This window comes from Callithrix jacchus, chromosome 4 (assembly GCF_049354715.1).
Source record: "Callithrix jacchus isolate 240 chromosome 4, calJac240_pri, whole genome shotgun sequence".
Lineage (NCBI taxonomy): Eukaryota > Metazoa > Chordata > Mammalia > Primates > Cebidae > Callithrix > Callithrix jacchus.
The window spans coordinates 20,542,438-20,554,745 of NC_133505.1; the positions used below are offsets into that span (position 1 = coordinate 20,542,438).

The 12,308-nt window shown below is 37.6% G+C and overlaps 1 protein-coding gene across 8 annotated transcripts in view; it reads left to right on the top strand.

The window, feature by feature from the left end:
- The window catches only part of LOC100406559 (orofacial cleft 1 candidate gene 1 protein), a 212,734-nt gene that overhangs the window by 172,074 nt on the left and 28,352 nt on the right, over nt 1-12,308 (top strand). For 7 of the 8 annotated variants that reach the window (XM_035294964.3, XM_035294961.3, XM_035294971.3 and 4 more), the window contains 2 exons: nt 7,461-7,537; nt 10,356-10,479. In XM_035294964.3, coding sequence (XP_035150855.3) covers nt 7,461-7,537; nt 10,356-10,479 — 201 coding nt within the window. The remainder of the gene's footprint in view (nt 1-7,460; nt 7,538-10,355; nt 10,480-12,308) is intronic. The other variant, XM_035294963.3, reaches the window with a different exon arrangement.

The window sequence follows — 12,308 nt, forward strand, 5'->3', positions numbered from 1 at the left end:
CAGGCTTGAGCCACTGTGCCCGGCCAATTTCATTTCTTAAGAAAATTTTTTCAGACTTGGCGTTATAGCTGAGCATGTGGCTGATCTTAATGTATGTGCTGTGTGCAGATGAGAAGAATGTATATTCTGTTGTTGTTTGGTTGAGTGTTCTGTAGATATCCTTTAGGTCCAATTGGTCAGTTATTAAGTTGACATCCAGAATGTTTTTATTAAATTTCTGCCTCAGTGATCTATCTTATGCTGTCAGTGTGGTGTTGAAGATTCCCATTATTATTGTGTAGTTATGTAAGTATCTTCATAGATCTCTAAAAACTTGTTTTATGAATCTAGGTGCTCCTTTGCTAAATTGAACCCTTCATCATTTTGAATGCCCTTCCTTGTCCTTTTTGATCACTGTTGATTTAAAGTCTGTTTTCTCTGAGATAAGAATAGCAACCCATGCCCTTTTTTTGTTTTACATTTGCCTGATAGATCTTTTTTCATCCCTTTACTTTGAGCATATGGATAGCACTTCTTATAGAGCTGGTCTAGTTGTGATGAATTCCCTTATTTTTTGCTTGTCTGAAAAAAAGTTTATTTCTCCTTACTTATAAAGCTTAGTTTGGCAGGATATAAAATTCTTGGCTGGCAGGAAGAGGGGGTGGCCATGGTTTTCAGCTCAGCAGGTAGGGGGAATGTTGGGCCTAATCATTTCTGCTCTGACACCTCTTTGCAGGTGGGTCTCTGTTATGTATCTGTCACTGGCAACAGACCTGACTTGTTAGGCTAGTTCCAAGTTGTCTGCACTCAGATTGCCACACCATCCCAGGCATCCCCGACCTCAAGGCTTCCTGTGGCAGATAGTGCAGCTTTCAGGCCACATTCTTCCTGATCCAGTTTTGTAAAGGAAGCACCACTATACACTCTTCTCTTTGTTTTGACAGTGGGAGCTTCTCCCCACCTTGAGAGAGTTCACAAATCTCTTTCCCATGCCCTTACATGGTGTGCTTGACTCCTGGAGAGCTGGGACTGTGCCAGAGGTTTTGTCCTTTGGCTTCTCAGGGTTAACCACTGGCAATGATTTGGAGAGTAAACTACTTCCAGGCTGCCAACAAATGATGCAGGCAGTGAGATGGAGGCTATACACCCCCAGTTCCTCTACTTCTCTGGGAATGGCTAGGCAGGCAGTCTTGTGAGGAATGCAGGCACAGGAACAAGGAGTTCAGATGCACCTAGGTCCTACTGCAATGGCAGCCAGGCCTGTCTTGGGTGTGTGACCATCCTAGTCCCTAGTCTCTCTTAGCTGGGCAGACAGCAGGAGCTGCAGTCATTGAGGCTAAGATGCAGAGCCTTGGGGAGTAGGTGCCCAGAGTTACCTTTTGCTGCAGTTACCCAGCACACTGAAGTCTTTTGGGCTCTACAGGGGTTCAAGTAATTCCTCCACATATTCTCTAGGTGGTTCACCCTGCCAGTCCAAAGGTCTGCAGGTTGTGGGAACACCTGTAACTAGGATATAAAGAATCTGTGGCAGGAATGTGGTATCCTGAGGTTCCTTCACTAGCTCCATTCTTGGGTCCAGGGTGGGTCTAGGGTCTGGCCCTGGTGCCAGGCAGCAACAAAAGGGCAGTGCTGTTTCCTCCTTTTTCAACCATGGTGTCTACTGTCTCCTCTCTACTACATTTTATTGTTTTCTCTCAAAAGATCTGTTGAAAGTGTATAGAAACTCTATATTTTCCTCTCTGTGGAAGAAGCAACTTCCAGCTGTATCTACTCAACCATCTTTAATCTTTCTTCAGTTTTAATTCTTCTGATATATATTAACAAATTGCTTGTAGCTATTTGAAATTAAGGCATTGCTGGAGCTTTTTAGAACTTAGAAAAAATTTCTAAAGTTTGCAATTCTCACCATGTCCTGAGACTATTTCTCTAGTCAATAACACTCTATTTTAGATGAATTTTCTTTTGGTTAACATCTTATCAAAACTAAAACTTTGCCTTCTCCTTCTCCAGACCAGACTCCAAACATCCAGGAGTGAAAAACGCTCATGGGCGTAAATGTCCTGGACATTCTTATGGATTTGGGTAAACATACTTCCTTTCATCTGGTGGCAATGCAACTATTTAAGTTTTTCCAAGGCTTTATTGCAATTTATTCTTTATCTTGATGCTTATCAGGTTAATTCTTTGATCTAAGTTACTTTATGAGTGCTGTTAACCATATAACACAGAGGCTATATTTAAAGGGAATTGTTTCAGTAAGGTTATACCCTTCAAAGGAAACAAAGTAGTCTTGCCTATATAAACTTTGGATTTTAATTTCAATCATGTAAACACATTTTCAATCATTGTGGTAGAGTTATTAATTATACCACACATATGTATCCTTGATGTATATTAGACTGACAAGTGTATAAGTCACTATTACCTGTGTACTTAAATGTGTAATTTTTTTAAAATTCAGAGAAAATTAAAATATTTAAATTTTTCTGCATAGAAATTCAGAATCTCATATATTGTTATACAATATTTTACTGAATATGTTGCTTATATTGCTTGGCAGCATGGTTCATTCATGTTTTTAGTTTTAACAAGAAAATTGAGGACTTGACATTGAATTCAAAGGCAATTTTAATATTACTGTTTTGATATTTACTGAGGCTTAATAAATTTGATAGGAATTCCAATGAAGAGATAATTTTCCATATAGAGTTAGGTTATTTTTATTTCTAGATAAGCAATTGCAGTATGGCAATGATATCCTGTATGTTTGCCCACAAACCATTGTTTTTGAATAAAGTTGGTTCAAATTATCTAAAATACAATCAGAATATGAAACTCAGAACTCATTAATATAGTGATAAGGTATGATGCTCTGCAGGTCAACTCTCTAGGCCTGATGTCCTGTTGCTCTTGCTGTTTCCTCGCTTGCAAAATGGATATTTTAGTGGTATCTACCTGAAAGGTTAACGTGGGGATTCTGTGGATTGGTGCGTATAAAGTCCTTAGATTAATGTCTGGAACATTAGAGGTGTCAATGAATATTTGGTAGAATTATATCCTTTATTTTTTTTCCCCTCTCCCCTACACTAGCCATTACCACAAGCAAGAAGATTATGAGTTTGAATATTAAGATCCAAGTGAAATATTCAATAGTAGACAAAATGAAAAATAGCAACCACTCAGATAACTTAATATGTTCTTTAATGACTTTTGCTGCTTGTCCAAAAGAGAGTTAAGGAACCAAAGATAGGATTTATAGCTATTTATGGGAAACCTAGCAACCTTTGGAGGGATTGCCTTATCTTTTTCGAAAAAGAAGCCTCATGACATTTCTTCATATTGCTGTTAGAAAAAGTGATCTAGAGAAATCTAGATAAATAATTTTGGAAAATCAATATTTAATTCTTCAGTTAGAGCCAGAAGTCTTTTGAATTTTGTTTAGATGTTAAATCAATAAGTAACATTACTCTCTTAATTTCTGGTTGATCACCAATACTTACTGGTAATTTTTGCCAAATTGCTTCTTTTGTGTTCTGCATTTGTAGTCAACTGTCACTTATTTAGATTAATAGGATCTGGTGGAAAGTCCAGGCTACAAAGTATTTCAAAGTAAATTTTTATACAATAGAGGAATTACTTTTATATAAAAGGAGAACTATGACTAAAGCTGCATGAAATAATATTATTACATGATGAAGTTCATGATAAAATCTTCTTTAATGAAGAGATGCATTTTAGTTATTTCACTAAGAATTGATGCTTCTCAAATACTTGAGAAGATTTGAAAATAGTTGGCTTGGTGAAGGAGTTCATTCTTTTTGTAAACTGTGCTTGCTCGGTTTGATCCTTTTTGGAAAATGGCTGGTACAAAGGGAAATGTCATAAGATTTAATAAACTTTTACTCTCTAGTGCTTTCTCTTTGTTTCCAAAGGGCCATGTACATTCACTGATCTAGCCTTTTTTTTTTTTTTTCAAGATGGGGTTTCGCTCTTCTTACCCAGGCTGAAGTGCAATGGTGCGATCTTGGCTCACTGCAACCTCCGCCTCCTGGGTTCAAGCAGTTCTCCTGCCTCAGCCTTCTGAGTAGCTGGTACTACAGGTGCGCACCACCATGCTCAGCTAATTTTTGTATTTTTAGTAAAGATGGGGTTTCACCATGTTGACCAGGATGGTCTCGATCTCTTGACCTCATGATTCACCCGCCTTGGCTTCCCAAAGTGCTGGGATTATAGGCGTGAGCCACCATGCCTGGCCTGATCTAACCTTTAATTGTTTTCACAAGGGGACTTGTTATGAGCTAGTAATAGAAAATATATGGGGACAAGCAAGTCGGAAAAAAAAAACCACCTGTTACCCTTTGAATGTAACTTCTAGGAAAGCAATAAATGAATCATGAAAGACCAGTCACACTGAGTAAGGGCTGAATCACAGAGAGTCAACTTTAGTTTCTACCATGTACTGTAACCTTGGGCAAATGCCTTAAGGTCTGTTAGCCTTAGTTTATTTATGTATGAAATAATTATGACACTAAAGCATTGGGCTTTTGTGGGGATTAATAATGTAACAGATAAAAAGAAATAAATAATATAATATATGCGAATATGCTTAGAGGTGTCTTGAAGGATGATTTCATTAATTTGCAACACCTAACTTTTTGCTGGTAACAGCCAAAGGTTCTTTCTTATCTTTTCTCCTATAAAAGATATTTTCTCTTAGAACCATGTATCTTACTCCTACGTACCACTTCATTTGAGTACCTCAAGTTTAACATGTCCAATTGAGATCCTTAAGTTTTGCCTCTCAAGACCCTGTTCATTACTTACCCTATCTTCACCATCTCAGTAAATGGTGCCCCAGTCCACTGATTGTCTTGAGCTAGAAACTTGATGTCCATCTTTGGTGCTTTATCTCCCCTTATTTTCCTCATCTAGTCCACTAGCAAAATTTTACATCTGTTGAGTGGTTCACCCCACAACAGAAGAGGCATTTCTGCTCCCCAGTTATCTAGAGCTATAATAGTTAACTTTTGCTGAGGAGCATGATTTTAGAATAGAGGAATAAACAAACATTACTTTAATATTTTCAAAGTTTAATTTCCCTTTATATACAAATCAGACAATATCATTCCTTTGCTTAAAACCCTTTACTGGCTTGCCAATTGCACATAACACATTCATTAACATCATTGCAGGGTCCGTAGGATCTGGATTCTGCTTCTGTTTTCAACCCCCATTTTCCAATATTCTCCCTTGGTGGTTGTATCTAAGTCACACTGATCTTCCTTCAGGTTTTTACATATGCAAAATTATGTTTTATCTCAGGGCCTTTTCACACACTGCTCTCACTACCTAGAACAACCAAGCTCTTTAATCTCTGTAAGGCCAAACCCTTCTTTTCCTTCAGGTCTCATTTGAAATGTCTGTCTTCTCTGACCTTACCATCTTCAAGAAATGGGGTGAGGGCTTTCAAGAAAGTGAAAAAAGTCTCATTTGGAAATGGAGGAGGGGAAATCTTTTTTATGGAGTGTCAGAGTGTTTAGCAACACTGCTGTTTGCAGTTATGTGAAAAGTAGAAAATATGCCTAGTAAACTGGGTGATCTAGCTAAAGAGATCCCTGACCACAGAATCTCAAGTGCTGCCTGGTTTCTTCTTGATGCTATGACAAAATGTGAGAGGAGAGAGTGAAACTAAAGAAAGCTTTGGGAGGCCGAGGCAGGTGAATCACGAGGTCAAGAGATCGAGACCATCCTGATCAACATGGTGAAACCCTGTCTCTACTAAAAATACAAAAAATTAGCTGGGCACGGTGGCATGTGCCTGCAATCCCAGCTACTCAGGAGGCTGAGGCAGGAGAATTGCCTGAACCAAAGAGGTGGAGGTTGCCGTGAGCCGAGATCGCGCCATTGCACTCCAGTCTGGGTAACAAGAGTGAAACTCTGTCTCAAAAAAAAAAAAAAAAAAAAAAAAAAGAAAGGACTGTTAGACAAAATGAATCATGACTTTATGGTTTATAAGAATTCTCAGCCTCCCAAGATAGCAAACAATGCTCAAAGGAAGAAATGGCTTCTGAGCAAAGATCACATGCCGGGAAAATATGGTTCATGGATGAAGCTGAGAGCATCACAGTCAAATCTTTTAAGACCTCACAAATATCAAAGGCGGTGCCTCAGAATACTGCTCACTGGGACACAAGAGACTCCACAGAGATGAAGGGCATGCCTCACAGTTCCACTCAATCAAGCAATAGGATTTCTAGGGATCTTAAGGGCCTCACCCTTCATCCTGTTGATGGGAACCCCAAGACTTGTCTTTTTTTGAAAAGATTTATAAATTTGACTTTTGTCTAATATAGTAGACTCCAATAAGATTCATAAAAGACCCATAAAGTTTTAAAAAGAATTATATAAGCAGAAAAATCAACTATTTGGACTCAAAGGGACACAGAGAAAACAAGATGAAAAGAGGTCTTTGGACCTTTAAGTCATATGGCAGAATGCAGGTGAAGAACACCACTTAGCTTCAAAGATGTGCTACCTTTCATGAAAAAAAGATGATTCAGATGATGGAACAAGGAGTACAGAAGGTATAGCTGAGAGCTGCAGAGAATTATTCTCAGGCCTTGAGACTTCATCAAAGAACCTTCAACATTTCCCTGTCTGGATTTCATAACTGCTATGAACCTGTCATCCCGGTCTCCTGTTATTCACACCTTTGTATTGCTCCCTCCTATGTTGAACCAGCGTTGATCTGTGTGACCAAAGCACACAGCAGAAGTCATGGTGTGTCATTTTCACATTACGTTATTAAAGACTGCTGCTTCCATATTGAGGGCATGCGCTCTCTCTCTCTCTCTCTGTATTCCCACCCCATCTCTCTCTGTACTTCACTGAATATGTTGATATTTGCTTGTATGTAACCCTACAGGATTATTATTATTATTATTAATAGAGTTTTATACATTATAGTTTGCATAGCCCAAGTTTATGCCTATTATCCTAGTATACATAATTGTTTCTCCACCTTTCCCCCAAAATTATTTCTCCCCCTTTTCTCCAAATAACTTGGGTTGAATAATAAATTGTATGAATAAAATTATTATTAATATCTCTAGCATCTTACACATCTAGCCATATGTCCATTTACATGACCTAAAGCAATACCACTGTGGAACGTGTGTGTGAATGTGAGAGAGAGTAAACAGAAACAGAAAAAAAGACAGAGAAAGCTGTGCTGGGATCTAAGTATTTCTCCTACTTTTGTTACGTTGTTTACTATTTCCTCTGCCTTTTTGGATGAAAAGTAGCTAGATAAGTAAGAAAAATCAGATACTATAATAAGGTGATTTCCATGTTCTTATTTGCCTCTTGGAAGCTTAATTTTGAGGGTCCACATAGCCTGGTATCCGAAAAGCCAACTTTTACGTAGATGTTTCAAGTGTGTTTTGAATCAATGTGATTTATGTCTATTTTCTTTCATGCAGGATTTGAAATTCGAAGGGGAAGGACTCAACCAATACATTCCGATGTCACTTTTAAAGACGGGTAGAACATTTGAGAAGTATGTCTCTTAATGTTAGATTTAATGCATTTTATTTATTTTGTACATATGTTTGGCTACTAAGTATGGGCCAATTATGGATGATAGAGACCTCCTAGTTCACTTCACCCAAAGGGTTAGGTTTTTGGGAAACATGACCCCATTTCATCCTGGGATACATCTAGGCCCCTTCACCTATATATTTGGGAATGGAGCATTATAGAATGGTAATATAGCTGGGAGCCATATATTATTTATCTCCTAGAAACTATCAAAATCCATGGTTCAGCATGGGAACTTTTTGGGTTTGGATCTTACAGCCACCGCTCCTCCATTCATGTATAGAAGATGCTTGGCAGCAGGTGTAGGGTCAGGGGCAGTGCTCAGGTTGGTTGGTCTCACTTTGAATCTCAGCCTTTACCCTTAGGATAGTCATAAGAAGGTAGTCAGCATCCCCCAGCATTAGTTTCTCATCAGTTAAGCAGAAGTAAGAATACCATATTGGATTATTTTAAGGATTAAATAAGAAATGCAATGAATTTGAGAGAGTGCCTTGAGTACGCAGTATTCAATAAATACTGGTTGGTATTGTGTATCAGTGGGTCTCAGCAGGAATCAGTGTTGTCCCCAGTGTTGAGACATTTGGCAATGTCTGGAGACATTTTGGATTGTTAGGACTTGGTCTGGAGAGGACTCTACAGCATGCCAGACAGTCCTGCAGCAAAGAACTATCTGATTCAAAATGTCAGTAGGGCCAGGTTGGGAGTATATTAGTGCTGCTTACTCACAGCCATTTTCTTGAACTTCTAACCCTATCAGCAGTGCAAATAAGATATCACCTGGAGTTGGACCTGTCTCCCTTTAGCGTCTGAGGGAATAGGCTATACAGACAGGATTATGTATCACAAAAGCAACATTTCAATGAGTAGCTGGCTCAAGGCAGAGATGAGTGAGTGGAGAACAGCATGCATCCCATGCCCAGCATTTTCAATCATAGGACTTGATAAGAAGAAAATGGGAAGGAAAACCTAAAAGACTTTATATGTGAGAGAGGTCTTTAAAGGCTAACTTTCAGTAGTGAAAATAGGAACTAACCTAAATATTCAATGATAAGGGATCATTTAAATAAATTGTAGTAGACACCTAGAATACTAGGTAATACTTAAAAACTATATGTTAGCCAAAAAAAAAAAAAAAAAAAATTCTCATGGCAAATGCCCATAACAAAGTGAAAAATACAAGTTAAAAGATAGTATTATTTATAGCATCAGTCTCATTATGTAAAGGAAAATTTTTAAAAAAGGTGTGTCTAGCTACTCAGCTATAAAAAATAGGAGCCAGTATTTTCCCAGTGGTTATTCTGGGATCTAGGTTAATGGGTGATTTTTTTTTTTTTTGTGGGTGGTGGTGGTGTTTTTATATATAATTAAAACATTTTAAAATAACACATAAACACATATACAGTTATAAAATTAAAATGTGCTCTCGAAGAGAGCAAACAAGAATAAGAACATATCTTAGGACCTAATGCAAAAGTGAACTGATGCCTAGGTTCCTGACCTAGAATATGGTAGCTCCAAGAGGTCAAACATCCCTAGACTTGTCTCTGGGTGCCTGGTTTCAGGTTACAGCTGTGATTTAACCTTTCAGTGTGCATTGTGCTGCTTTTTCACTTTAAGGAAGGTATTTTTTGAAAATCTTTAATTACAAAGGACTGAGATTCTAACCAGAAACTGTGTTTTCTTTTTTTTTTTATCTTTAGGATTATAATCATGAGTTTAGTGTCTAATTATTTAGATGAAGTGTTTCGGACATTTCCAAGTGCCTTACAATTCTTGCTAAGGAAACAAAGAAAGAAACTGAGGAAATCACCTCACTGTGGTTAATATAAAATGTTTGATGTCTACTAATGAAATCTGTTTACCTTCATAACTGTATAATAGAGCCATTAAAGACAATAGATACAGTAGTTTAACAGTAATAAAATTTACAACAAAGTGTATTTAATTTGAAATTGAATTGCCAGCAAATGGTGTCCTAATGAACCCTTGTGTCAGTGTAGCTCTAACCAAATTAAGGAAAATCATTTGTATCACAGGCAACTAAATCAGCAGTCAGGCCCAAAAAGGCTATTCGTGTGCCAAGGGTACAGTCATTGTCACAGTTGGCCCTGCTGATGGAATTAAACTTAAGTCAGGAGACCTGAGATGCGAATCCTTCTTAATTCAAATGAATTTGGGAAGGCAGAAGAACGCTGCTCTCAGGATTGGAAAAGCTGCAAACAACAACAGCAAAAAGGAGTTAACTATAAAGAAGAACCTCAGAGACAGTAAATGTTAATAGGAGGAAAAGCCTAGGGAGAATTTCTAGGGTTGAAATAGATCTTGATCTCTAACCACTGCATTAAGAAAAGAAAAATTTTATGTCATATCAGCTCATCATCTATTTAATGGATTTTTTTTCTCAGTTTTCCTAACAGTGTACTGAAGGGGTAGAGGATAGGAAATGAAGTGGCAAAAAGTCTTATCAATTATTCGATCTTCTGATGATTTCTTAAACAAGCAACATCTTGGGAGATCAATGGCCGATGCAGTGAGTCTTACGTTTTATAGAGCCACATCCCCACTCACCTCTTACAGAGCCACATCTCAAAAGCCACTCGCCTCCTTGACTTGAATCAACTTCACCGCCTGCAATGTGGTGTTTACCTAATTTCTAGTTAATCTGACAAAATGTTTAAGGAAACATCAAACTGTGTTGTGAGTCTAAAGGCAAAGCTTTTCGTTGTACTCCATTGTCAATTTCTTTCTTTTATCTTCCTTCTTTCTTTTAACTGCAGCAGAACTCCAAGTCCACCATTCATTGCAGACCTAAATATTTGTAAAAAGGACAGTGCAGCCCAGCTCGGTACCTTCACAGAAGTAACTAATGACTCAAAGGGAGCAGCAGGACCCGGCTGGAAGGTGAGGCTCTTGCCACTGACTTTTTCTCTGATGCAAAATGTTAAATGATGAGATCAATTGTATTGACTCAGCAGCCTGCTGTGCTTTTCCTCCTGTAGGACTCTTTAGAGAAACAGAGTTTCAGCAGGTCTTAATAAATAAATATATTTATATATATGTGTGTGTATATATATTTATATATGTGTATATATAAATATATATACACGTGTATATATATATATATATATATATTTTTTTTGATGAGAATTCTATGCTGAAATAGAATGGCTGAAAACTCTCGGCAAAGCCACTAGAATTCCTCAACACAGGTTGTCAGCAAGGCCAGGCTCCGTCCTGCGAGACAATGAGGCAGGCCTGCCACCATGCAAATGAGACAAGGCTTGAGATTTGATGAATCTTCTATCTCCTTTCCCTACTTGGCTGACACTTGCTTTGAGGAAGGTTGTAAATGCAAGAGAGATTGTGGTATAATTCCTCAGACTGGCATTTCTGCCCCCTAGTCACCATTCGATTATCTTCCAAATTGCTGTGTTTCAGAGAGATAAAGATTTTTTATGGCTTGCTGACTTGAAACAACCACAAGAACCAGCAAAGAGATGGCTGAGCGGCCATGCATAGTAATTCCATTGGTAAATGACAAAATCTTTGTTTGTATGACATTTCCAAAATTACTGCAGAAGATGAATCTGAAATACAAAATGTCACATTTGGCATGCAAAACTATCACAATATATTTCAGTATAAAATTCATAGAGGCGTTTAATTTAGAATGTGTTTAATAACTCACTCTGCCTGCATCAGTAATCCTGCCTTGAGGTTTAAAAAGATTGTCTTATTTATTCACATGGTGTTAATTTTTAAAATATTTTTGGAAGCCAAAATATTAAGGTTAAGTCTTTATTGTTAATTAAGATTTTCTAATTAAACCAAAAATAATTGTTATTCCGATTAGTTTTTAAGTATGATTTGTGTGAAAAAAAAAAAACAAAGAAAGCTGAACAAGTTTCACTGTTTATTTAACTGTGATTTAATTCCAGAAGCATGCTATCTTTATGGAAATATATATTATCTCCTACAAAATAAAGTCTAGGCAGGATTAAAAAATGCTTACTGTTGGCTGCAGATTAACTGGTGGCACGATAACTTGGGTAGCCAAGAGAGCAGTAACTTGCTTCCAAAAAGGACATTATTTTGGCTTAAAGTACAAGGTAATAGGATTCTCTGAGGTCAAATATTCTGAAACATATTAAGAACTTGTACGTGTAGAAAATATTACTTCACTACATTTGAGTTGTTATTAATAATAATCTCAGTTTAGTTTTTGTTTATTCTGAAAAATAGTCCACTAAAATCTTATCAGTGTATGTAAACTTTTCAGCACTTATTAAAAATGAAAATGGCCTGCTTCTCTCAGCCTGAGGTGAAAAATGAAATTAAATGTCCTCTAAATATTCTTGAGTCATGTCCCTCATTCACACACAATTCCTGCTGAATTTTAGGAAAGAGGACGTACAGATACTATCCCTCCACCCACCTCCCACCATTTTTGACTCTCCTTTGAAGCCAGTAGGGCAAGTTGACATCCTGGTGAAACTCTAGAAGTATCAGATCAGGTGGGGTGTTAGTCTGACCTGTTTTGCACTCTGCTTATCAACATGGCATTAAGGTCAGTGGTTAGTGTTAAAGTCAGGACTGTCACCATTCAAACTCCAAATCTGAAGCTTACTGCCTGTGTTCACCCACCCCAGATATCATAGAAGACATGCTGAGTGGTTTTTAGAAGTGTTGGTTTCCTGTTAATTCTATCTTACTATAGCAGATGAATGGTT